The 25,814-nt window shown below is 45.9% G+C and overlaps 1 protein-coding gene across 2 annotated transcripts in view; it reads left to right on the top strand.

Annotated features, from left to right (window-relative positions):
* PUM3 (pumilio RNA binding family member 3) overlaps window positions 1–25,814 on the top strand; it is a 335,043-nt gene that overhangs the window by 211,262 nt on the left and 97,967 nt on the right. For both annotated transcript variants that reach the window (XM_053205311.1, XM_053205310.1), the window contains exons 8-12: window positions 9,838–9,919; window positions 11,096–11,181; window positions 14,670–14,759; window positions 16,940–17,077; window positions 24,689–24,778. In XM_053205311.1, coding sequence (XP_053061286.1) covers window positions 9,838–9,919; window positions 11,096–11,181; window positions 14,670–14,759; window positions 16,940–17,077; window positions 24,689–24,778 — 486 coding nt within the window. The remainder of the gene's footprint in view (window positions 1–9,837; window positions 9,920–11,095; window positions 11,182–14,669; window positions 14,760–16,939; window positions 17,078–24,688; window positions 24,779–25,814) is intronic.

Below are 25,814 nucleotides of genomic sequence, written 5' to 3'. Positions count from 1 at the left end.
GACACATAATTCAGGTCATAGTCTTCCTCAGCTCAGAACCTCCAGTGGCTTCCCACCTCCTGCACTGTAAAAGCCAAACTTCTCCCTGTGGTTGATAAGACCCTCCAGGATCTAGTGCCATCCTGCTCCCCTTGTGAGGTGGTTTCTTATCACTCCTTTCTTATCCTCTGGGTCTTCAGTGACTGCTCTCCTTGCCTCTCCATGGACATGCCAGGCTTGCCGCCACCTCACTGGCCTCTGCCAGAAATGCAGATGGTCCCATGGCTTGCTCTCATCTTCTTCAGGTCTTAGCTCACACGCCATCTTCCCAGGAGACCTGCTCTTAATTATAAATTACAATCTCTTCCCTCCTGGAAGCCCGTATCTCACTTCTCACTTCGTTTTCCCCCACTTCACTTATTATCATCTGCTGTATTATATGTTTTGACTTATTTATTTAATGTATTGTCTGCAGGTTCCATAATAGTGGCTATTTGTTTCACGCTGTTCCGCATCATCTCATCTAGCTAGTAGTAGTTGTTCCGTATTCATTTATTAACTGGAAGATAAATGCATTGGCGTAAGAATTCCTTACATATTAAAGGTATTAAGACTTTGTTGTATTTTCTTCAGAATTTTTAATTTGCCTTGTAACCATCTTTGTGATGGTTTTCACCACAGAAGAAGTTAAAATATTTTTGGGTAGCTAGATCGACCAGTGTATTCTTTGGTAGTTTCTTTCTCTTCCTTTATTTGGAAAAGGGCTTCCCCACCGTAAGATTAGTATTAACTTCTTTTTCTTTCATGTTTTCACTTTTTCCATTTAACATTTTTTTAATTTTTATGTTTAACTCTAAAATTCATTGTAGTTTAAGTATGTGGTAAGCATAGAATTTTATCCTTTCCAAATAACCAATTATGAGGCTCTCTCAGTAGACAAGGGTACTACATTCTGATGTTAGTAGCAGTCACCTACAAAATTAACAACTTCCTTATTTGATCAAGACTTCTTGCCCCTTATTAATTAAGATTCTAGAAACTACCTCCTGAGAATAATCTCAGTCATAAAGAATCATCATCCCCAGCTGTAAAACTTCTTTATGTGATGTTACTACTGATATTATTTAAAATAATTGGTTCAGGGGCTTAATTTTTTTTATTTTCATGTTTATTTCTTCTTGAGAGAGAGAGAAGAGAGAGCACAAACGGGAGGCGCAGAGAGATACAGAGACACAGAATCCAAAGCAGGCTCCAGGCTCTGAGTTGTCAGTGCAGAGCCCGACGCAGGGCTCGAAGCAGGGCTCCAACTCACGAGCTGTGAGAGCATGACCTGATCCCAAGTCAGACGCTTAACTGACTGAGCCACCCAGGTGCCCCTGTCAACTTCTAACTGTAAAACCTTACCAAGTTAATTTAATCTATCTGAGACACAGTATCATTATTCATAAATTAAAGGTAATAATACTCCCTACCTGGGGATGGGGGCCTTTCAGAGATGGGCCCTCTACTTATACTTTGCTATTTTGATAGCCCTTTCTTCACAGGCCAATGTGAGGGTTCTGCCAGATTCTGAAGGTCTCCCAGTTGTATGTTGAGGGACTCAGAAAATAACCACAGGGTGGGTAGGAGCCCACTGGGTCTCTGTGAGATGGACTTGGCCCAAAGGTTGGAGAACATTTACCATGTGTGCGGTGGTGGTCCTTCAGCGTCATTCATTAAGAGGCTGGGCCTCTACGGCAGTCATGGACCAGTGGTCTCTAGACCCATAAGCCATATCTGGAAATTGGACCTGGAAATTGGGTGAGGGACCTCATCTCTCCATTGTGGCAGCCGACATCATCCTGCTTACCAGCTAGCAGATGTGTTGTTGTCATTGTTGTTACATAATTTGAACACTATCCTAATTAACTCTATATCTGTCTGACATCTCTGGGAACACGATGGTCTGTTCACCACCACCACAGGTCAGGGTACCCTCACTGTCACTGTAGCCTTGCTTCCCAACACTAATTATGTCCTTCTTGACTCTGACAGGTAATTACCGCTTCCTTGATTCTGACCTCTGAAATTCCCTCCAAATTGTGCTCACTAGGAACGCAGTGTAATGGCAGCAGCAGCATTTTTAATCTGCCGAGGACAGCCACCCTAAGCTTCCCAAAGATGCCATTGCTCTCTTACTTGTTGATCCCCTATTACCTTTGTGAAAGGAGGGTGTCTTGGGTCTTTCCTGAGAATGTAGTCAGGGGAAATGTTCTTGGGTCTTACTTGGTAGATCTTTCTAGCCTTTCTGAGCCTTCTGACTCCTTCCTTAATACTATGCTGCAGAAGTTCTGGAATCACCACTTCATTGACTGCAGGCCATCATGATGACCAAGCTTCAAAGTGACATCCCAGCAGACTGTTAGGTCTGGTATTTTGTTAGAACACTGAATCCTGTGAGTGCCCACGTCAATGAAATTGTGTCCTATCCTGACTCACATTCTACCCTTTCTAGTTCAAGATCCTTAAAATTCACTTCTATACGTATTTCCCTGGTTTTTAGCAGGAAATATTAGTCAGCTTGTACATTGTCTTCAGTATGTAAGTTAGACTCTTCCAGAATAGGAATTGACTTACTGCTCAGGCTGTGCTTGAGTTATCAACCTGACAGCCATGAGGGACCATTAGCCTGAAGGCAGCTGGCAATAGAGAAACTGATCTTGAGGAGAACAGAATTATCTTGCAAGGCACAGGCTTCAGGAAATGGGGTTGTGCAGCCTTCAGGAAGCTACTGCTTGGACAAGAAGGATAAGAATTCTGCTTCTGTTCACCTGAAGCATTCAGGGAGAGTTGGGAAGATGTTTTCAGGATTCTGCCCCTTGTTCACTCAACTCTCCCAGTCCCAGGCCTCAGGGTCCTACTCTTTGCCAGCCAGGGTGCCAGCTATGATACATAAGACCTATCAAGGTTGCATTCCCAATCTCCTTTGCAGCTCTTCTGCTGTTGCTGGTTTACTATCTTGAACTCAGCTTGGGTTTCCCCAAGGAACTCAGTGTTAGGTAGAGTTGATAAGCTACAACTTCATTAAAGAATGTAATTCCAGCAAAACAAGAATGAGAAGTAAGAGAGATTCGGAGAAGGAGGGAGAGCTAATGCAGAAGCACATTACTCATCTGACCACCACATGGTATCAAACACCAAGAAACTGCTTGATCCCTCAGGGCCATCTCCAGAGGCTGAATGAACTACATCTCCAGACAGTGTATACAGAGGATTGGGGAGATTTGTCCACTGCCTGTTATCTCCCCGTTGGTCAACTGTACACCCCTCAACATTAACTAGCCTATACCTTTGGGTTGTGAATGTGTCAACACCAGATGGGTCTCACGGCATCCGTGCCCCAGAGTCAAGAGGAATACCCTCGGGTGGAAGTGGAAGGATGCACAGTGCCGGCCTGAGGTGACGCACCGTTGGGCTGTGCCCACATGGGGTCAAATGAGCTCGTACCTTGGCACGACAGGTCAGAATACATGGCTGAGGCTTTCAGAGAACGGGTAAGACTGAGAGGATCTGAGGTGGCACTGAAATGGTGGTACACCACTTAAGGAACCAAAAGATTTGTCTCAGTTTCCTTTCCAGGGAATTGTGAGCAGGTGGTACGCATCCATCATGGTGGACAAGGGCAGTGCCAGTTGAGTGATAGCAGGATGCCGGTGGTGGATGTCCTGTAGTCGTTTGTACTTATGAAAATCAGAAGTCTGTGCTTGCGAAGGATGAGGGAAGACGAATGTGGGAAATCTTCCACGGGCCCTGAGTGCTCTCTTCTCGCACCTGTCTACTCTGAGTCTACAAGATGCCTTATTGACCATGGCGCTGAGACTGCTAAATGTCTTATTGACCACAGTGCTGCTGAGAAACACATTATTTTTAAGGAAATCCATTCATCTGAGTGGACAAACTGCTCAATTCCACTGAGAAGGTAATGGATGGTTTGTTCCCAGGCTAATTCTGCCTCCAAACAGAAATTTCTACTGAAGGTTCTTTTGGCGTAGCAAGAGTTTCGTGCCTTCTGGTCTTTCCCAAAAATATATCTGGCCCTGATAGTCACCGGTACCCAGAGACACCATGTGGACCAAATGAGAACATTTCAAATGGGAATATGATGTAACCGAATTTTGGTGGGGAGCCAAGAATATGGCACCACATACCACAGAGAGGGAACTTTTGAAGGAACACTGCCATGACCAGTGTAATCGTGTTTCAATTCCCCTGCGCCCGTGTCCTTGTTCCATTTATGCCTTCACGGTTGCTTCACTGTAATCTCCTTTCAGCCACTGGTATTTCTTCTTGATATCCCCTCTGCTTCTCTGTGTATGGCTGCAGTTCTGGCCCCCACCTGGCTTTTGTGCACAGAAGAAGCTTCAGTTTCTACATTCATTTTTTTTTAAATTTTTTTTCAACATTTATTTATTTTTGGGACAGAGAGAGAGACAGAGCATGAACGGGCGAGGGGCAGAGAGAGAGGGAGACACAGAATCGGAAGCAGGCTCCAGGCTCCGAGCCGTCAGCCCAGAGCCCGACGCAGGGCTCGAACTCACGGACCGCGAGATTGTGACCTGGCTGAAGTCGGACGCTTAACCGACTGCGCCACCCAGGCGCCCCTACATTCATCTTTTATGTAACTTATGTCAAACTCCTAGCTCTTCCACAATATCCGTCCCTTTGGCTACCCACGTTGAGACCTTATTTTTTTTCTTTAACCGTGTAGTGTCTCTTTCAGTGTTGCAGACACAGTACAAGTGTCCCAAGTGGAAGGAGTTCAAGTGCAATGCCAAGGTCCAAGCCAGGCTCGGGAAACTAACAGGGAGGTTTGGAGTAATGGAATAGATGACCCCAGTGTGGTCTAGGATGAGGCTGAATACACACTCTTCCTATGGGCAAAGTGCCTTTGTGAAGGAGTCTGATCTTTAAAATGGTGAATTCCTCTTTCCATGCATTCCCTGCAGTTCCAGCAGGCAAGTTATGGGCTTGGAAGAAACTAAAATTTGTGATGGGAAAAGGAGCATTTTAGACGTTGCGCACTTCGCACTAGAGGGGAAGCCATTTTTAAAGTCATGGAGAGTGTTCGGGACTGCAGCTGGAAGGGCAGGTGCACGAGCCTTGGGAGTGTCCGTTACAAACAGGGCGGTGACTCCTTCGTGCCACATCTCAACAAAAACTCTTCAGTGTTTACAAACGGGCTTTTGTTCAGAGAAGAAGCTTGAACTTCCATATTCATCTTTTTCGTAACCTAGCTCTTCCAGGATTTCTACTCTCGAGCCCATAGACAACAAATGCACATTTAGGAACTCACAGCTCCATACCCACGTCTCCTTTGCAGCTGTTGGAGGAAAACTCTTAGACTTGACTCTCACTGGGTCAGACGCCCAACCCTGGGATCATTGCCAAGACCAGGGCAGTAAGATGCTCTGATTGACTGGGACTGAACCACATGAGTCAAGGGCAGAGATAAGACACCACCCAAGTCCCAAGGACCGAGTGTAAGGGAGAGATGCCTTCCAGAAGAAAATCTGGTGCTGTCACCAGAAGAAGAGCAACTGTTTGCTGCTTAGAACGAACAAGCGATGTCCACCTAATTGTCTTGATGGACCCACTCTTCCTTCTGATACAGGCTTCCATAGGTCCAATTGCTAGGCAAACCAGTAATGTCTACACTTACACCTGCACACCCAGGGATGCCCCTTGGATTCCTTTATGGAATCACAGGCTTGCCCTTACTTCTTACGAAAGATGCACAGTCTGAAGCTTGGTTTCTTTTAAGGACTGTGCATTTATTTCCCGCTCTTTTTTTTATAGCAAAAAAAAAAAAACAAACCCATATTTTAAAAAATGTAGAGTATATACATATATCGCATATAAAATATAAGCCACATTACTTTGCTGGAGTTTAAACCCCAAAGACCAAAGACATCATGAGCCAAGCATCTTTATAGATACCACTTTACACAGTGGTATGTCTGCATTCTACAGATGGGGGAGATGGTCGCAATCGGTATATATAAGAGACATATAAGAAACTAAGAAGATATACCTTGTTCCTAGACGTGCATCCTTTTCCTGTGAGCCATCCCCACAAGGCCATCCCAGCCACCCTCTCATTCTGCATCCACAGTACCACGAGCACCATGTGTGTCTTTGGTGACATTCTTCGATCCCTGTGTTTGTTTTCTAGTTCGTAGGGTTTATACATCTCTCCTCACATTGGCATCACCTTGGTTTGTAGGGTTTATATATCTCTCATCAGGTTGGCATAACCTTGGTTGTCACTGTTGGTAAAGTATATAGTACATTAAGACACAAAATAGTTGCTTAATTGTCGGGGTGCCTGGGTGGCTCAGTCGGCTGGGCGTCCGACTTCGGCTCAGGTCATGATCTCATGGTCTGCGAGTTCGAGCCCCGCGTCAGGCTCTGTGCTGACAGCTCGGAGCCTGGAGCCTGCTTCAGATTCTGTGTCTCCCTCTTTCTCCGCCCCGCCTCCTTCTCTCTCTCTCAAAATTAAACATTAAAAAATTTTTTAAAAAGAGTTGCTTAATTGTCAACAGCAGAATAGGGTCTTTCCTTCCTTTCCTTCCTTTTTCCCCTTTCTTTTCTTTCTTGTTTGTTTTTTTTCCAAGGGAAGGAAGCTCCTCAATGGAGGTGAAGATGTAAAGATATTTTTTAAAGCAAAATGCGCGATCTGTGCTGTGAGAGCGCATGTTCATATCGTCAAAGAGAGCACTCACATCACAGAAGCTCCCCCCTGTGAATGCAAGAGGCCAGTGCTGACTCCTCTAAGAGAACAAAGGCGGTACCACTTTCCTTCCAAGACAGATCCAGGAGGCTGGTGGGGAGAGATGTGTGGACGAGGAGGAAGGACAAAAACCAAGATGAACTGGTGAAGACCCAAGAACAAAGGAGGCCAGAGAGGTAGCTTCCCCCTCATGGCTCTCCAAGCTGAGCTCTGCGTGTAGAACCTGGAGAAGTTCATGTCCGCATAAACGGGTTGCCTCTTTCTCTGTGCTCTGGGTCTGTTTAGGCCTAGCTAATAGGACCGTTATTTTCCTTCTGGGCTCTCTTGGCAGGACTTTCCAGACTTTGCATGTATTATGGTGGAGAGGGAGGGGAGGGGAGTTGGAACTGGGAAGTCAGAAGAAGAAAACACACGTGGTCTCTGCCTTATGGGCTCATAAAGAGGCCATAAGTTAACTTGGAAAATAAAACCCACAGATGATGAAAACAATGGAAATTATCCCCAGCTTCCAAGTCAACAGACTCGTTTCCTGATTCATCCCCCCACATTGTCACTTAGGAGACCCAGAGAGATGCCAGCTCCCATCTGCTTTAATTATTTTGCAATGCATTTCAGAAGAAGATTTGAGATTTCTAAGAATCAGAAAGATGGTCTGGCCGGAAAGTTTTTAAAACCCAGGCGGTGGGCTGTTGGCCCACCGCAGTGCACACCCCAGGAGTCATACCTCCGTGTACCGCAATGATCGTGGCTGTTGGGCTTTCATTGGCACCACACAAGGCAAAGGGCACAGACTTGGTCCCTCCGAGGCTGGGTACAAGGGATAGAGAGCAGTTTGCAGCCTCAGGCACTGCCGGGTGGAAAGCTGCCTTTGTCCTTGGGGATTATCCTTCCCCTACTTGGTGAGGATTGTAGAACCGGTAACTTAGGAGTGGTCAACCCCGGTTGCACGTGAGAATCACCTGTTGAGCTTTGGAAACAGGCAGTAGGTTTACACCCTGGATCCAGTGAATCACAGTTGGAGGGATGCAGTCCAGGCGTCAGCTTTTTAAAAGCCTCCCAGGGATTGTAAAGGATGGACTGGAGTCCTTCTGGGCTTTCTGGGAAACTCTGTCCCGCCTCCGTCCCTTTCCTCTCTTTCCCCCTCTCCCTCACTTTCCTTCTCCCCTTCCTTCCCTCTAACGAAAACTTTGTGACAGTGACTTATTTATTTCCCCCTAAAACACCTTCACTCTCCTTCTAAACACTGCAGTGTTTCCAGAATTTTCTAGACTTACAGGAGCCTTGTGTTCAATATATGTATTCGTATTTTGGCTGCATTGTGGGCCAGCCTGGCCGTGCCCCTTGTTGGAAGGAGAAGATTAAGAAACACGTAATGCAACTGAAGAATCTTGGGGTAATGATCTTCCATTTGTCCATTTTCTTCATTGGCACCTGTGCCCACGCATAGGCCTGTTACGGACACCCAGTCTTCCGTTCATTCCCTCAAGATAGATAGATGAAAGCTAGCTACGTAACTGTTAATCCTAATAATATACCAGCCTTGTGCTAAGTACATATACACTGATGAATAAGAAAATACTTTTACTTTTAAATGGGCTAAACTTAAATATCGTATTGTAACACAAGATTTAATTTTTTTTTATTTTTTATTGTTTTAAATGTTTACTTTTGAGAGAAAGAGAGAGATACAGAGCATGAATAGGGGAGGGACAGAGAGAGGGAGACACAGAACCCGAAGTAGGCTCCAGGCTCCAAGCTGTCAGCACAGAGCCCGACCTGGGGCTTGAACTCAGCTCAGAGCCTGACACGGGGCTCGAACTCACAAACTGTGAGATCATGACCTGAGCCGATGGACACTTAACCGGCTGAGCCACCCAGGTGCCCCTTAAAATGTTTTCAATGGGACCATTTGAGCTGAGTCTCAAAGACCGGGTAGGAATGAACAGGGCAAAAGAGGGGAAGGGGATTTCGAGGCAGAGGCGAAACCGAGAGGAGGCTGAGAGCTAAGAAATGGCTCGTGCCCCTCAGGATCCGCCTGCAGTTCAGTGGGGTTGCTTTTTACTTGTCGGATGAGAACTGGCTGAGAGAGCATCCCAAGCAGACTCCGCGCCATCAGCCCAGAGCCCAGCTCAGGGCTGGAACCCACGAACCATCAGATCATGACCTGAGCTGAGGTCAAGAGTCAGACGCATAACTCACTGAGCCACCCAGGCGCCCGTCACCCCCCCCACCCCCCGCCCCGCCACCGGCCAAATAAAGCTACTCTTAATCGACACCCTAGATCTCTCCTCTCAAGAGTTTAGACCACTAGCCAAGCTGACCCAGAGCGCCTGCTGGGTCCCAGGTGTGGTCTGAGGCATGGTCCTTCCCTTACGTGAAGGTAAGACAGCCAGGGGTGTGCAGGTGAACGCTTTGCCTCTGGCTCTCGGAAGGAAGGAAGCACAATGTGTCGCGTTTGTCCTCGTCGCTGACCACAGATTTGAGAAGAACTGTGCACAGTGCGCTGAGACAAGCAGGTTCCAGGCTCCCCACCAGGCACGGCCCTCGCTCACTTGGGACTCTCCTGCCGTCGGCCACCCCAGCAAGCGTCATCGGGAAGTTGCAGGCCGGAGGCTATGACAGAATAGAAAACAGAAATCTGTTTCCTGAAACGGGCTTTAGGGAGCTCAAGTCATGCTCTGGGTTGGATAATGAGGGGGCCAAGGAACTGTGTTTCAGGACTTGGACAGTAGGTGCTAGAGTAGGCAGCCGCTTTGGGGCCCGAGGTCAGGGGTGGGAGCCCAGAGCTTCTAAACATCCTCCTAAAAATCCTCAGTAATCTTCCACAAATAATGTCCTTCACCTCAACCACCTCCCCCTTCTGTCTTTTCCCACCACAGGTCACGTACAAGTCTTCATGTTCGCTGGAGAAAATTCCTTCCTCTGTTTGTCCCCCCCTAGACCAGTTTCCCTTCCCGTGTTCGCACATGTGCCCCAGGCTGCCTCTGAGGACCTGGGAGGTGGCCTCCCAGAACGTCACAGCTGTAAGGGGCTCGGGGACTCTGCGGAGGGGCAAGATGCATGGCGATTCTCTGTGTTCCCTCTTTCAGGCACCAGCAGTGTTTCTATGGGGTCAACCTGTCCAGTCTCCGGGGGGCCGCGGTGGACGAGTATTTCAGGCAGCCGATAGTGGTAAGTGTGCTTCATTCCAGGCTTCCCCCCCCCCCCCATGTGTTCGTCTATCGATCCGCTCGCTCGCCCGCTCGCTCACGCACCTGGGAGGCACCGTGTTGCCAGGCTCTGTGAAGCCGGCACAGAAGAGAAAAAAGAGCTCCTTGGAACCCTGGGTTTTCGAGTGCTCCAGCTCTCATTTCCAATCAATTACGAAAATTCTCAGGGAATGATGCTGTCGGAGGCAAGGAGATTTTCTGACCGCCTTTCAATAAGTCACTTCTAATTCTCCCACTGCCCTGATTCACCCCGTGTACACACTCAGCCCTGGTACTTGTTCAATAATTCATATCTTCCCATTGATTCTGGTGGCCCCAGGCATAGAGGAGGAAGCTCTGTAAAATAAATAGCTTAGATCAGGAGCTTTGCTGTCGAACACGTTGGGGTTTCAGTCGTGGCCCCATCCAACTGTGCGACCTTGGACAACAATAAGTTTGCATTAACCCAAACTGGCTTAATTACTGGGCTTCCAAAACCGCAAAGCCTGAAGCAAGGGACCTGTTGCAGGGGTTCAGACAATGTCACCCGAGTCTGATTTTTCCATCCTTGTAATTTGTCTCCATTGCCTCTGATTTAACCCTATTCTTAGTCAGGATCTCCCCTTGTGGTAGCAAGATGGCTTCAGGGACTCCAGCCTCAGACTCTTACAACTCTTTTAAGTCCCACAGGAGGACCTGCCTTTTTCCAATAACTTGAGCCAGAGCCCCAGGATTAGTTTGGGTAGAGCCTGACCGCCCTCCCTTGGGTCATGCTCCTGCATCTGAAACTGTATTCAGGGAAAAAGTGATCAATGATTGGCCAAGCTAGGGTCACAGGCCACACCCAGAGCAGAGGTAGACTAAGTTTTTCTGGAACTTCCTGGAATGTGCAGAAGTGGTAAAATCTGGATGATTTTCAGATACACCAAACAGCTGCTCCTTAGCACGCAGGAAAGCATGAAGCACTTAGTGCTTGGCGTGCAGAAAACGTGAAATAATTGTTAGCTACTCCGACTGATAGTCATTCTCATTAAGCTCATGCCTTCTAAATCCTAACTCTTGTTGACTTAATACTTCAAGAGGAAAGCCACTTTACAGGCTTGCTTGGGTTCGGTTTATCCTGACCGAAAGATAATGCCTCTGCTTCCTTTCCCCCAAGGACACGTTTGACGTTAGGATTTTGATGGCTCGGACGGTCAAATACACGGTAAACTTCATGGATGCAGAAGAAGCAGATCTGCACAGGTTTGTAAATATCAGCATTACTCCTGGTCTTTAAAGCCTCTTCTCAGCCTTTCTCAGCCCCAGAACCTCAGTGCAGGGTTTTGCCGCTCACACAGGGGCGAGATCTCGGGTGTGAGTCACACACAGGGATGGTATATCAATACTTGTTCCATTTTATTGCAAAACATGGGTATTGCTGCTTCTTTCATGGGTTGTTTTAAGAGCTGAATGAGAAAAACTAAGTAGTAATGGCTTGAACTTCTGCAACCACTCAATGTTCTGAGCCCTTCACTTCCAATGACTCATTTCGTCCTCACGACAGTGCTCTACAGATGGAAGTATTGTTACCTCCATTTTAATGGTGACAGATGTGAGGCAGAGTGGAACACTGGGTTTCAAAAGATCACAGCATTAGTATGTTAAAAAAAATTTTTTTTGAGCAACAGGCAAAAGTTTATTAATGTATAAGATTAGAAAGAATAGTAGTAGAGTGGCGACATTCAAAAGTGAATGCTCCCAACTTTCTTAATGTTTATTTATTTTTGAGAGAGAGAGAGAGAGAAATGCATGCACAAGTGGGGGAGGGACAGAGAGAGACAGCGACACAGAATCCAAAGCAGACTCCAGGCTCCGAGCCGTCAGCACAGAGCCCGACGCAGGGCGCGAACTTACAAACCGTGAAATCATGACCTGAGCTGAAGTCACACGCTCAACTGACTGAGTCACCCAGGTGCCCCATGAGTATATTGGACCTGGGATTTGAACCATTCAGAAGGCTCCAGAGTCTGGGCTGTTTGACCCCTCACTCAGGCCAGTGCCCACATTAACGTCAAGAAGAGTACAGCCTACTTTACGTTAGGTGCTGGGCTAAGTGTTTCACAGGCCCTAGCTCCTTTTCAAAGAGGACACTCAGTAAATGTTAGCTTTGCCCTCCTCCCTCCACTTGAAGAGACTCTGTAATGGGAACTCACTCCTCAGATGGTGCTCTGAATCCCCTTTGGATGATTTTTCACTGGTATTTTGCCTTTTTCTCTCTGGAAGATCTCTATGCACATTTTTTTCTGGGTACGAAATTTAAGACCCAGCCAATTTGTCATCTTTCCTGGACCCCTGAGGAAGCAAGGGCCAGACTCGAGCAGGTGCAGTTGGCCAACGCAAACCATCATCTGTCTGGAGATCACAACGGACAAAGGGTGCTGTGTCTAATCAGCGCAGGCTAGAACCTGCAGCACTAACAAAAAGAAACCTTGAAACAGAACAGATGGCTTAACTGACTGTGCCCCCCTAGGTGCCCCAAGAGACTCTTAACTATAGAGAACAAACTGACGGCTGCTGGAGGGGAGGTGCATGGGGGGGATGGGCTAAATGGGGGATGGGCATAAGGAGGGCCCTTGTGATGAGCCCTGGGTGTTCTGTGTAGATGATAAATCACTAAATTCTATTCCTGAAGCCAGACTACACTGTATGTTAACTAGATTGAATTTAAATAAATTCTTTTTTTTTTTTTAATTTTTTTTTTCAACGTTTATTTATTTTTGGGACAGAGAGAGACAGAGCATGAACGGGGAGGGGCAGAGAGAGAGGGAGACACAGAATCGGAAACAGGCTCCAGGCTCTGAGCCATCAGCCCAGAGCCTGACGCGGGGCTCGAACTCATGGACCGCGAGATCGTGACCTGGCCGAAGTCGGACGCTTAACCGACTGCGCCAGCAGGCACCCCTAAATTCTTGGAAAGAAAAAAAAAAAGAAGCCTCGGTGGCTTATAACACAGGAGTCTCTCTCCCCGACACTGTTTATCTACTGTGCCCAGCTTTCACTCTGTACAGCATCACCCACCCTGGTGCACCAGCCTCTGTCTGGAACAGTCCTCCTCACTGAGGAAAAAGAAGGATCGTGGCGAAGTCTGTACTGGGAATAAGAGCTTCTGCCTGGAAATGACACAGATCACTTCTGTTCACATTTAATTGGCCAAAGTAAATCACGTGGCCGGGCCCGAGCCTGGGTGAGAGGATAATTACAATGCTATCCTATGCCCAGCTCAAGAGAACTGGCATTTGGGAACAACTCCAGTAAGTACCACAGGCCCAGACAAAACGGACTTCTATTGACTTTATCTGCTGTTCCGGGCCCCCTCCTGAGTCCCAGGGAATTTTTTGAAAACTACATCTGTGTTGGCTTCCCAGAGATGTCACCTGTCATTCAGTTTATTTGAATGACTCAGTGTTGATTCAGCAAATGTTTATGGAGATCCTACCCTGTGCCAGATAGAGTGCTGGTGCTTGCACAGGTGCAAAAGGTAATTTTTAAAAGTCTACCCTTGGGGTGCCTGGGTGGCTCAGTCGGTTATGCATCCGACCCTTGATTTCAGCTTGGGTCACGATCCCAGGGTGGTGGGACCAAGCCCCACATCAGGCTCCACACTGAGCACGGAGTCTGTTTAGGATTCTCTCTCTCTGTCTCTCTCTAAAAAAGAAAAAACAATAAATAAATAAATAAATGAACAAAATTTTTTAAAAAATTAAAAAAATAGGGGCACCTGGGTGGCTCAGTCGGTTAAGCATCCAGCTTCAGCTCAGGTCATGATCTCACAGTTCATGGGTTCGGGCCCCACATCAGGCTCTGTGCTGACAGCTCAGAGCCTGGAGCCTGCTTCGGATTCCGTGTCTCTCCATCTCGCAGCCCCTCCCCTGCTCATGCTCTGTGTCTCTCTGTCTCTCAATAATAAACGTTAAAAAAATTTTTTTTTAATTAAATTTAATTTTAAAAAAGTCTACCCTTGAAGAGTTCATAGTCTATTTAGGGCAATGCAAAAAAACAGGAGGAAATAATGACCATGCAATGTCAAAAAATTCAGTGTGATCGGTACAATGGAAAACTCTAGAAATGCTCTGCCACAGGGTGAAAGAAGTTAGGGCTTTGGGGGGGCACCATAAATGCAAATAAGGTACCACCTCCCTTGAAAATCTTTAGAGCACTCTCTAAAACATGTCTCCCCTTAGCGGTGGACGAATAATAACATCTTGTAGTTGTGTAACACTTTTATAGTTTGCAAAGCCCTCCCGTACACATTTTTCCCCATTTGAGCACACGAGGACCTTGCAAAGGGAAGTAGGAGAGAGCCTTCATCGCCCATCAACGGATGAGGTGACTGAGGCTCAGTGACTTGTCAAGTAAGCACCTAGATTTTGTTGCACCTTCCCCACTGTTCTTCCTGTTCCCGCTCATCGTGCATTTGGTATAAACCATGGCCGCCTCGGCGTGACGCTTGCCGTAGCCTGGTGGGAAACTCGTGCAGAGTTTTGTCAAGACGCAGAATTCTCCCATGTGTGGCATCACCCAGGCATTAATCACACACTGAGAGAATCTTGCTGCCAAGGCAACTGTGCTTAAGAGGGAAGGAAAATATTCCGTGATTTTCCCCGATCCCACAAATGCGTCTAGTGTGCCTGTCAACAACAATGAAATAATTCCAAATGTTTCTATGCTCTCTCCTTTTTCTTTCCTTGCAGAGTAGAAATCCCCTTTGTGTTTCAGATGACACAGTCTGGCCTCATCCACGGCCTGGCGTTCTGGTTTGACGTGGCCTTTGTTGGATCTGTGTAAGTATCACCCCTTCCTTGACTATTCTGTCCTACGCCATTCTCTGCATTGTGTAGTCGTGGCTTGAAAGTGTTTTGAAGTTGATTTCAACAGTAATACTTGTTTCTCTGGGTTCCGAGAAAGGAAGGCACTTTTAGATTTTAGGGCGAAGTCAAAATGAGACAATTTCCATGGTGTCCTCTCGGCTCTGGCTAACATAGTGTAAAACCTCTTAAGCCAACTGGATTGAGACTTAAAGGGATGGGAAAGGGTCTGTGCTTCATCAGCCCTCTTGGTCTATTCCAGAATAGAGGGTGGGAAGGACCCCCAGCCCCTGCCTTGGCTTCCAGCATGTTATCCTGGTTAGAGAACCTCCTGTACCTGAGTGATACCTGGAATCCTACCTTCCCTGACTCTGTTCACGCCCTCAGCCTCACAGAAGATGCTAGAGAGTCCTTCCTCAATGATCAGGCAGGCATATACCACTAATGCTAATTGCAACATGAGGTCGTTTCATCGTGTCTTCCTTGCCCTTCCTGAAGAGCTTGGAAAGCTTCAGAGGAAAGAGGAGAAAGACCACCTACAAGTTGACTGTCCGTGTTTGGTCTTCCTTGTACGGGCTGTGCCATTACCGTACCCCCAAACCTCTACTCTCCTCCTGACTCCCCTACTCTCTTGCCAGGCTTTCTCATGCTCTCTGACTGGTGAACCCAGTAGCTCTGGGTCACATGACCAGGTGAAAGGAAAGCTTTTGCATTACACTCCTCTCTCCTCCTCGTAAAAACATCCAGGCTTATCACGACATCTGTGGAGAACAGAAGTGCCCATGGGTCTGCGATAAAGCTCAGGGAGCTTGTTGGGGTGGGGGTGCTCCGGGGAGGAGGGGACCCCGGCAGCCTCATCTGGGCTGACAATCAGAGAAAAAGAAAATGCTGTACGAGTCGTCCCTACACCGCAGAAGCATATTTGTTCAAGGAATCCATACATTGGTTTCTCAGACTTTCCCCCAGTGAATCTGTTCCTGCAGGGCTAAGGGAGAGAAGCTTGAAGTGGCCTGCTCCAAGGGGACAGTTCCTTTGAAGTGAAATGCTTTCTCCTACAAAGCTTTAGACAGCTTGCATCCTGCTCCCGCATGTGCCTGAGTATATTTTGATAGAAGAGTGGTTTATATTACTTTGCGGTAAAATTTTGTAAAATGCACCCCCCACGCCCCCACCCCCCTCACTGCAACATCTTCAAGTCAAAATAGACCCTGTAGGGGTCAGCTGTGTGTTCCACGCACACCTTACTCCATCCAAACCAGCGACACGGTCGGGTGAGTCACCAGGACAGGTGACCTTGGTGTGTGGGGGCACAGCCAGGTATTCTCGCATCTCCGTATGAAATGAAGAACGCCCATGTAAACACTGTCACACACACATACATGTGTGGGACGTCTGAGCTGGAAGGACAGCAGAGACCATCTGCCCCAGGGCTTTTCTTGCTTCCAGAAGCCCTCTCAGGTTCCCTGAACAGGTTGGCATGAGACGGTAGGAGGCCAGACTCCAGGCTTGTTACCTTGAGAGACACTTTTCAGACAACTCAGTTCCCAACTTAACTCTATTCCTTGTTGGGCTTCTAACGAACTTTGATTCACAAAGACAGATTGAAGGGCACCCGAATGGTGCAGTCCGTTGAAGGGCCGACTCTTGATCTCAGCTCAGGTCAGAATCTCACGGTTTGTGTGTTCGAGCCCCACATCTGCCATCAGCGCAGACCCTGCTTGGGATTCTCTCTCCCTCTCTCTGCCCCTCCCCTGCTCATGTTTGTTCTCTCTGTCTCTCTTCCTCTCTCTCTCTCTCTCTCTCTCTCTCTGTCTCTCTAAAAATAAATAAACTTAACAAAAAAGACAGATTGACAGAATGGCCAAATCCACAGGTTTGAAGCCTGGCTCTCCAACTGTCTTCTGTGTGATGCTGGGCATGTCCTTTAACCTCTCTGTGCTGACTTTATCAAGTTACTGTATAGACTTAGTGAGGGAATATATATAAAGCTCTTGGGACATTGCCATGGCAATGACCTAAACTGGGCTACCCTTACCTTAAAAGGATTCCATGAGTTGAAAACTCTGCAAACCAACTATCAACCTAAGTCCCCAGTGCAATCCATGCAATATGGCCCCAGATCGTAACTGACGTTTAACTCTTCTCCCGTCCCACAGGGTAACTGTTTGGCTGTCTACAGCCCCAACTGAGCCTCTGACTCATTGGTATCAGGTGCGGTGCCTTCTCCACACTCCCCTCTTTGCCAAAGAAGGAGAGACCCTCTCAGGGAAAGTGCTGTTTGTAGCCAACAGACGGTAAGCTGGGAACTAGACTACTGACTACTGGGCAAGGGGGTGTGAGAGGTGGGAGCGTTTTCAGCACCTCGAAATGGACAGCAGGCTTTACAAAAGCCCAGCTCACTCTGCTACCAAGACAGCAAACGTCTTCCTTGCGATGAGGGCCACAGGGATGGGGAGCTTGGGGTGACTCAAGGGCAGCGTTCTCCACCTGACCACGGAGGTGGTCGGAGTGCTTGCCAAACACTTGAATTATCAAGTGCTTGAAATCCCACATCAGCTCCTGACCTTCCTTGCATCCAGCCACACGCCCTCAAATTTAGTACAATACCATCGATTTGTTCCCCAGGGGACAGGCACAGCAGGGCGATGTGTGGTGTGGGCACAGCAGGACTGGCTGTGTCCCTCTGGTAATGGATTTCACGAGGCCTCTCCTCTGCAGCGATGACTTTGATTTATCTCATTTTTAAGATGCTCTATTTTCTTTCACCTTGTTGGAGCTTCTCCGGGGTGAATCAGGGGAGAAAGGAATAGCGGAGGAGTTCAAGGACTCTCAGGATATTAAGGGTACTCAGAGATCATCTCACTCAACTTCCTTCTCTCCCTACCTCCCACCTCTTCTCGGACCTGCACTTGAACACTCCTGTGATGGAGAGCTCATCCCCTTACAAATCAACCCTTCCATTTTTTTTTAATGTTTATTTATTTTTGAGAGAGAGACAGAACATGAGCAGAGGAGGGGCAGAGAGAGAGGGAGACACAGAATCCCAAGCAGGCTCTACACTCCGAGCTGTCAGCACAGAGCCCCATGTGGGGCTCGAACTCACGAACCGTGAGATCATGACCTGAGCCGAAGTTGGACACTTAACCAACTGAGCCGCCAGGTGCCCCAACCCTTCCATTTTCAAAGTCTATATTTCTTTCCTTACAAAAGCCTAACACGCTCACATATAAATTCAAAACTACAAAAGTGTTTAGAGTCCACACTCGCTGCCATCCCTCACCCAACTCCCCACATGGGGCCCCTTGGTCCATATGCTTCCAGGTGATTTTTCTGTGCATGTACTAATAACATCATTGTGGGGTTTTTATTGTTGTTTTACAAGAAGATTCAACTAGCCGTCTCCCACTTAAGTTTTCACTTAGCATTAAGTCCTGAATCTGTGCACATAGATCTGCTTTGTTATTTTAATCGATGCGTAATAGTGGAGGGCATAGATGTATTACATGTCTTTTTAAAAATCACTGACGGAGGGGCATCTCCATGGCTCAGTTGGGTAAGCATCTGACTCTTGGTTTCAGCTCAGGTCATGATCTCATCGTTCGTGGGTTTGAGCCCCTCACTGTGCTGACAGCATGGCTCTGTGCTGACAGCATGGAGCCTGCTTCAGATTCTCTCCCTCTTTCTTTCTCTCCTCCTCCCCTGCTCGCTCATGCTGCCTCTCTCTCTCAAAATAAATAAATAAACTTAAAAAAACATTTTTTTAAAAAACTGCTGATGGGTTGATACTTGGGTTGCTTCCCACGTTTCCCCCTTTTTTTTGGCCACTGTGAAAAACTCTGCCCTAAATCCCCTTGAACATAAAGCTTGCACAGGGACAAGAATATTTCTACATGAGATCCCTAGAAATGGAGATACTAGATCAAAGGGTATGTACCTGTGACACTCTGATAAATACTACCTTTTATGTATTTTATGTATTTGTACCTTTATGTGCAACCTCAATGGTTGCACCAATGTCCACTCACAGTGATGGACGGCCATGGACGGCCAGGCTCATTTCTGCACTTCTTTTCTCTACACTGCCTGTGATTGGTCTCTGTGGCTTTTGCCAGTAGTGATGTGTGTGCACATGTGAGGGAAGGGAGAGAGAGAACGTTAAGCAGGCTTCTCACCCAGCCCAGAGCCTGATGCAGGGCTTGACCGTGCACACAGGTCTGGGATCGTGACTTGAGCCGAAGTCAAGAGTCAGACGCTCAACTACCCAGGGGCCCCTACAAATACAATTTTTATGTTATTTTATTTTATTTTAATGTTTTCTATTTTTGAGAGAGACAGAGACAGAATGTGAGTGGGTTAGGGGCAGAGAGAGGGAGACACAGAATCCGAAGCAGGCTTCAGGCTCCAAGCTGTCAGCACAGAGCCCGATGCGGGGCTTCAACTCATGAACCATGAGATCATGACCTGAGCTGAAGTCGGACACTCAACTGACTGAGCCACCCAGGCGCCCCTCCATTATTTTTTTCTAACATATCTTGGGTTTCATCCTTCTCAGTCATTTTTTGACCCTCCTCTCCTTTATTCCCCCGATGGGTAAGAAAGAAGCAAACCATTTACCTCATACACCTGTGTCATGACTCCCGGGTTCCTCCAGCCTTCCATACCTTTCTTAAAGCACCAATGTTGTATCCCTGTTATTTGCCTATATGTGAACTTCCCAAAAAAAAGGCCCGAGTCTCATTCTATGGTGTATCCCTCCTGACTTAATTCATTTCAGAGATTTGGCAGTGATGTGGAAGGACCACCTGAATGAATAAGTCATGTCAGGATCCTCCTTTTAGTAAGAATTTAGTCTGGCTCAGTTGAAAGAAGACGCTAAGAGATTATGGACACATGATACTTAGCAGCAGGAAGAAAGGGAGGAAGGCGGAAGGAAGATTTTTTTTTAATATATTAAAAAAGATTTTTTAAATGTGTATTCATTTCCTGAGAGAGACAGAGCATGAGCAGGGGATGGGCAGAGAGAGAGGGAGACACAGAATCCAAAGCAGTTTCCAGGCTCTGAGTTGTCAGCACGGAGCCCGACGTGGGGCTTGAATTCACGAACCGCAAGATCGTGACCTGAGCTGAAGTCAGAGGCTTAACCGACTGAGCCACCCAGGTGCCCCTTTAATATTTTTAAACGTGATTTTTTAAAGTTTATTTATTATAAGAGAGAAAGCATTAGTGGGAGTGGAACAGAGAGAGAGGAGGGAGAGAGAATCCCAAGCAGTCTTCACATCATCAGTGCCAAGCATGATGCAGGGCTTGAACCCACAAACTCTGAGGTCATGACCCGAGACATGACCAGGCTTTGGCAAATATTAAAGGAGAAAACACAGTATAGTCATCAGCACACAGTAGGTCCACAGAAAATCTTAGTTCCATTTTTTTCCCGCCTTCTTCTCTTCCTTACTCTCATTTTTGCTTTAAAATTATTACTTTCCTTGGCATTTTCTCCAAACTCAGCACTTCCTGAATGTCAGTGCTTTGACGTTCTTTCCGGTCAGGTGCTGCTGGTTTGTCCTGCCTTTGGACAGGATCTCCCCCTTCCTTATTGTCAAATATTCTTTTAAACTCTGGCCTCCCAGGAGAACTGCCCCCCCCCCCCCGTCCCCGGGGTAAGCCACACTGGCGTGACAATGGCTGCCTTTTTCTTCCCAGCCAGGACCCCTTGGGATCGTATTGTTAGCGTTTTATTTTCCACAGACTTCCATCATTCTTCGGCTGTCATTCATATTATTGCTGTGGACAATAAAACAGAACGTATGTTTTTTATGAACTTTATGAAATGTACATCCCTCAAGTGCACAGAAGCTGGTGTCCATGAAGTTTTTTGATCGTGTGCACCTCGGAGTAAAGACATTTTGTATATGCGTCCCCCGATTATAGACTAGCATTTATCTTATAATTCTGTGAATGTACTACAGTAATAATAGAAAGTATAAAGTGGAGTGCTCGATATAGAGATATATATACTATATACTATTTATATGCTATTTATATATATACACACACATGCATAGACATGTCTCTGTGTATATACACACATAGAAACTTACATGGTGTATACGTCATAGGACACAAAATTAGAAATAAAAAAGAATGAATGGAAAAAAACAAATATACATAGGCTGACTTGGGGTCTAGCTCAGCCACTCACCCTGGGCCAAGATTTTTTGGAATATACTTTAAAATTTGGGGGTCCCTATGAAGGTCTGCAGTACTCAGGTCTGCCAGGGAATTTGGTTTTCAGAGAGTTCCATGAGCTTTGTGTTATGAAACTAGAAGGAATGCTGACCAAAGAGTTACAGGTTTGGAAGCTCCAAGTGGCGCTCCCAAAGGCCATCTCTAAACTGCTCTGTTTTGCGCTCAACTTTCCTCAGACCAAATATCTACGGGTCTGGACAGCTGCATCGGCAGGAGCTCTGGGGCGAAACTCTTGTCGATGATCGGGAACAGTGAGGCATTAGCATGTGCGGGCTCAGCTTTAAGGGATGTTTCTTTGTCCTTTGTTACTCAGATTCTTCTGGCTCTGACCAATGTCTCCACTGCCCAGTTGGTATTTACTCAGTGATGTTGTACCACATTGTCTGCGGTATAATCAGATTCTCACTGAACCGTCCTGCCTTAGCAAAACCCGAGAAAGTAGGTGAGCATAATAGAGAACGAATCTGGCACTTTCCTAGTGACTTCACTAGTGTTCAGTATGTGTTAGGTGAACACGTGTATTCGTTTCCCAGGGCTGAAAATTTTAAAAATCGGGGCACCTGGGTGGCTCAGTCGGTTGCGCGTCAGACTCTTGATTTCAGGTCAGGTCACGATCTCACAGTCATGAGATCGAGCCCCACAGCAGGCCCTGCACTGGTCATAGAGCCTGCTTAAGAGTCTTTCTTTCCCTCTCCCTCTGCCCTTTTCTCTCTATCAAAAAAGAAAGAATTAAAAATCGGAGCTAAGTATTTTCTTCCACCCCCCATGTACCCCCTTGGGGCACACTCAAACCCCTCTGAAGAACGCTGGTCCAGGGTCCATTCTGCTGAGGTTCGCATTCCTTCCTTCGCCTATCGGTAAACCCTCAGTGACTTGAGTCATTTTTTTTCTTTTTTTACTTTTTTTTTTTTAATTTAAACTTTAGTTAACATGCAGTGCAATATTGGTTTCTGGAGTAGATTTCGGTGATTCATCACTTACATACAACACGCAGTGCTCATCACAACAAGTGCCTTCCCTAATGCCCGTCACCCATCTAGCCCACGCCCCCCACCTCCCTCCATCAACCCTCAGTTTGTTCTCTATTGTTAAGTCTCTTGTGGTTTGTTTCCCTCCCTCTCTTTTTCTGAGCCATTGTCTCCCCAAGCTTCCTGCCACTTCTGTTTATCCTATTCTCCCTTGATCATGAGCGCTCAGCCTATCCCTCTACTATACCTTCTGTTTTCTCTAAGATGAAATTGTCATGAATTACCACACTCTCTAGACAGATGTGTCCTGTATATGTTGTTCTTACGCCTTCAATATCTGTTATTCCAAAAGGAATGTTGGTATGAGAAACAATGATTTTGTTTTTATGTTTTTTTGGTTTTTTTTTTAATTTATTTATTTAGTGTTATTTTTAAATATAATTTATTGTCAAAGTGGCTACCACACAGTGTGTAAAATGTGCTCTTGGTTTTTGGGGTAGATGGTTTTGCACTCAATTCTTGAACTAAAGGATGTCCCCTCTTAGGTCATTTGTTCCATCTCTGTAGATTTAAAAATTTTTTTTAATGTTGATTCATTTTTTGAGAGAGAGAAGGAGACAGAGTGCCAGCAGGGGAGGGGTAGAGAGAGAGGAAGACACAGCATCCGAAGCAGGTGCCAGGCTCTGAGCCATCAGCCCAGAGCCCGATGTGGGGCTCAAACCCACGAACTGTGAGATCATGACCTGAGCGAAGATCAAGAGACAGACACTTGACCCACTGAACCACCCAAGCGCCTTCCTATGTAGCATTCTGGAAAGAGCATTGCTGAACAACACCCTAGAGCAGGAACTTCCTGTCTGTTCTTCCAGACCCCACCTGGAACCATTCAGTTCTCTGTTGTGTCATATGCGCATCCATGGACACACACATTTGCGCAGACCTCAGGGTACTCTGTTTCTGCGTTAAGTCTTACGTTCATTGCTCTAAATATTGTTAAGAAGGCGTCTCTCATTTGGGAAAATAAGTAAGTGTGTCCCTCCCTGATTTCTCAGCCTTTCTGTGATTCCAGCAAGGGCTGCCCTTATTCCTAGGGAGCTCACTGTCTCAGTATCTCGCTTTCCTTGTGTCTACCTTCAAGTATCACAAATGCAGTGAACTCCTCCTCGATGTATCATGAAGGGAACATTTTGTAACGAAATAATTCGGAGTCAGTTACATGAGTTGAAATACAATCAAAAGACATTGATTTTTTGTTTTTTAATCTATGCCCACCTTTCCCTCTTACTTTGTTTGGCCCCGATAAAAATCTGGAGCTTGAGGTACAGGCTTCACAGGATCCGACATTATACGTCAGCCTGCCCAGGCCACTACTGGTGACAACAGGGTGAGAGGCATTTGTAACACTCTGCAGTTTCTGGAATTTGACACAGAAGCCAGACCATCAAGGAAATTCCAGTTAAAGTGATCAATGATATGTTAACCCCAGACATTTAAAATATTAAGGATTGGAAGATATGTAATGAAATTAGCACTTTTATACTTTGTAGGTGAGGAAGTAGTTTAGTCCACTTTCTGGAAGATGTTTTAGCAATAGGTGCTGGGAACCTTAAATATTTACGTGCTTTAGCCTGGCGAGTCTAACACTGAGAATTATTCCAGGCAAATAATCGCCAATAGGACATAAAGATGTACTACAAGAATGTCCTCTGCAGCAGAATATCTGTCGTCAAATTAGGCTTTTGTTACTAAAAGCAATAATATGTTATAACATGTTTGTAATACGTTATAAAAATGTAAATATTTGATCATGGGGCATCATTAATTATCCTGTGTAATGCCCGTCAGTGCCACTGAAAAATGTGTTGTCAAGAATTATAGGATAAATGCTTGTTTATGTTAAATCAAATTAGGAGATATGAAGGAATATTTAAGATCATTGTATTAAAAATTCACATTTATGAAAACCATAGAAGGAAAAATACACAGGAAAATACTCTATAGTGTTAGCTAGAAGATTCTTTGTCTAGTGACATCATGAATTCTTTTATTTAATTTCTCTTTTTCCTTATTTTTCAGTTATTCTACAGTGAATAGGTAGCACTTTATAATCCAAAGAAATACATATGTTGTTGAATACGTATGACTAATAAAAATCCCACAAACATAGGTCCTTCAGATTAGTCATCAAAGATATGTCATATGACTTGTTCTTATCAGCCAATTCCCACTGGAATTATATGAGCCTTCATCTGGGGCCTCTGAAAATCAGTCACGTTTATTGACTGTTTTATGTCAGTTTAAGACTTTAACGTATCCAGTCTTTGCACGATTAAGATTATTTTGGTTACTTCGGTGGGTGACCCATAAAGTGCCTCTATTAATTAAAGCCATTTCTGTCCTTGGCTGTTGATCAAACCAGAAATACCATTAACTTTGTAATTTTTAGCTCAAGAGATTACAACTGCCAAACTCTTCTAACAAATAAACAAGGCCTTCTGTTGCCTCTACTAATGTTGGTAGCATCCCCATAAACACACACGACTGTAGACGAGATGCCAACCCCACACTCTTAAAACCCTCGTGAAGTAAGTAGGTATGTGTACAAGGTGCCTTCAGTGTGTGTGAAGAGGTGACCGGCCTCGTAAAATGATGGAGTTGTTTTGTTTTTTTGTTTTGTTTTCTGCCATACAGACAGAGCTATGACATTCATATCGTGGCGCTGGTAAACCAGACAGGCTTCAGATCTGGGAACATCCTCGATCTAAAGAATCCTTTCTTTAGGTAAGAAATGCTCTCAGCCATGTCCCAGCCATGTGTATAAAATCTCAGTGGACCATATGACCAGGTAAAGAGGTTCAGAATAATTCCACCTTTCCTAAGAGGAGAAGAGGCATCTACCCTTCCTCCTTAAGGAGACTTAGATCCTATGATGGAGTTGAGTGTTGTAGTTCCATTAAATGGAATTCAATATGTAACAACCTGATCTTGAAACCACAGAGTCCTACAAAGTGAAACCACAAAGAGTCCTACAAAGTGAATTCTCGTTCCAGCTGAGCTATAATGAGCTGCGTGACCTTGGGCAAAGTCGCTTCCTTCTGGTATTTGGTTTTCTCATCTGCACGATGTGGAGTTTAAATATGGGCTCCTCTGACCTTCATTCACTAACAGATGGTTTTGTGCCGCATTTATTCCACTACACCTGAAACATGAAGTCCATTTAAAGTAAGTTTGTGAGATATTTTTGAGATCACGTAAGTCAGGACAAACCCCTCTTTAAAGCCACGCAGGTTTTGTCTGATGTAAAAACTTGCCACAGTGAGAGGGATATGACGGATGTTTCCAGAAGAACCCCTCATCTCTTACATCTCATCCATATGAGCGCATTAAAAATCCACACATGAGGGGCGCCTGGGTGACTCAGTCGGTGAAGCGTCCGACTTCAGCTCAGGTCATGATCTCATGGTTCGTGGGTTCAAGCCCCACATCGGGCTCTGTGCTGACACTTAAGAGCCTAGAGCCTGCTTCAGATTCAGTGTCTCCCTCTCTCTCTGCCCCTCCCCTGCTCACGCTCTGTCTCTCTCTCACAAAATGAATAAGCATTTAAAAAAATTTTTGTAATCCACACATGAAATCCACCCCAGAATTAAAACCACTGGGCACTGTCACTCTTGACTTCCCTACCAAAAAACAAAAAAAAAAAGACTTTTCCTTCATACTATCAAGTCTCCCAAGGCTTTGTATTCAAAGCATCATGTCTCTGTAGTATTGAAAAGCATAAAGAGAAGAATAAACACGGGAAACCAAACCAAAAGTTCTT

The sequence above is a fragment of the Acinonyx jubatus genome, chromosome D4, assembly GCF_027475565.1.
Source record: "Acinonyx jubatus isolate Ajub_Pintada_27869175 chromosome D4, VMU_Ajub_asm_v1.0, whole genome shotgun sequence".
In the NCBI taxonomy this organism is placed as follows: domain Eukaryota; kingdom Metazoa; phylum Chordata; class Mammalia; order Carnivora; family Felidae; genus Acinonyx; species Acinonyx jubatus.
The sequence above is the reverse complement of the archived record's forward strand: the minus strand, read 5'-3'. Positions and strand labels throughout refer to the sequence as shown.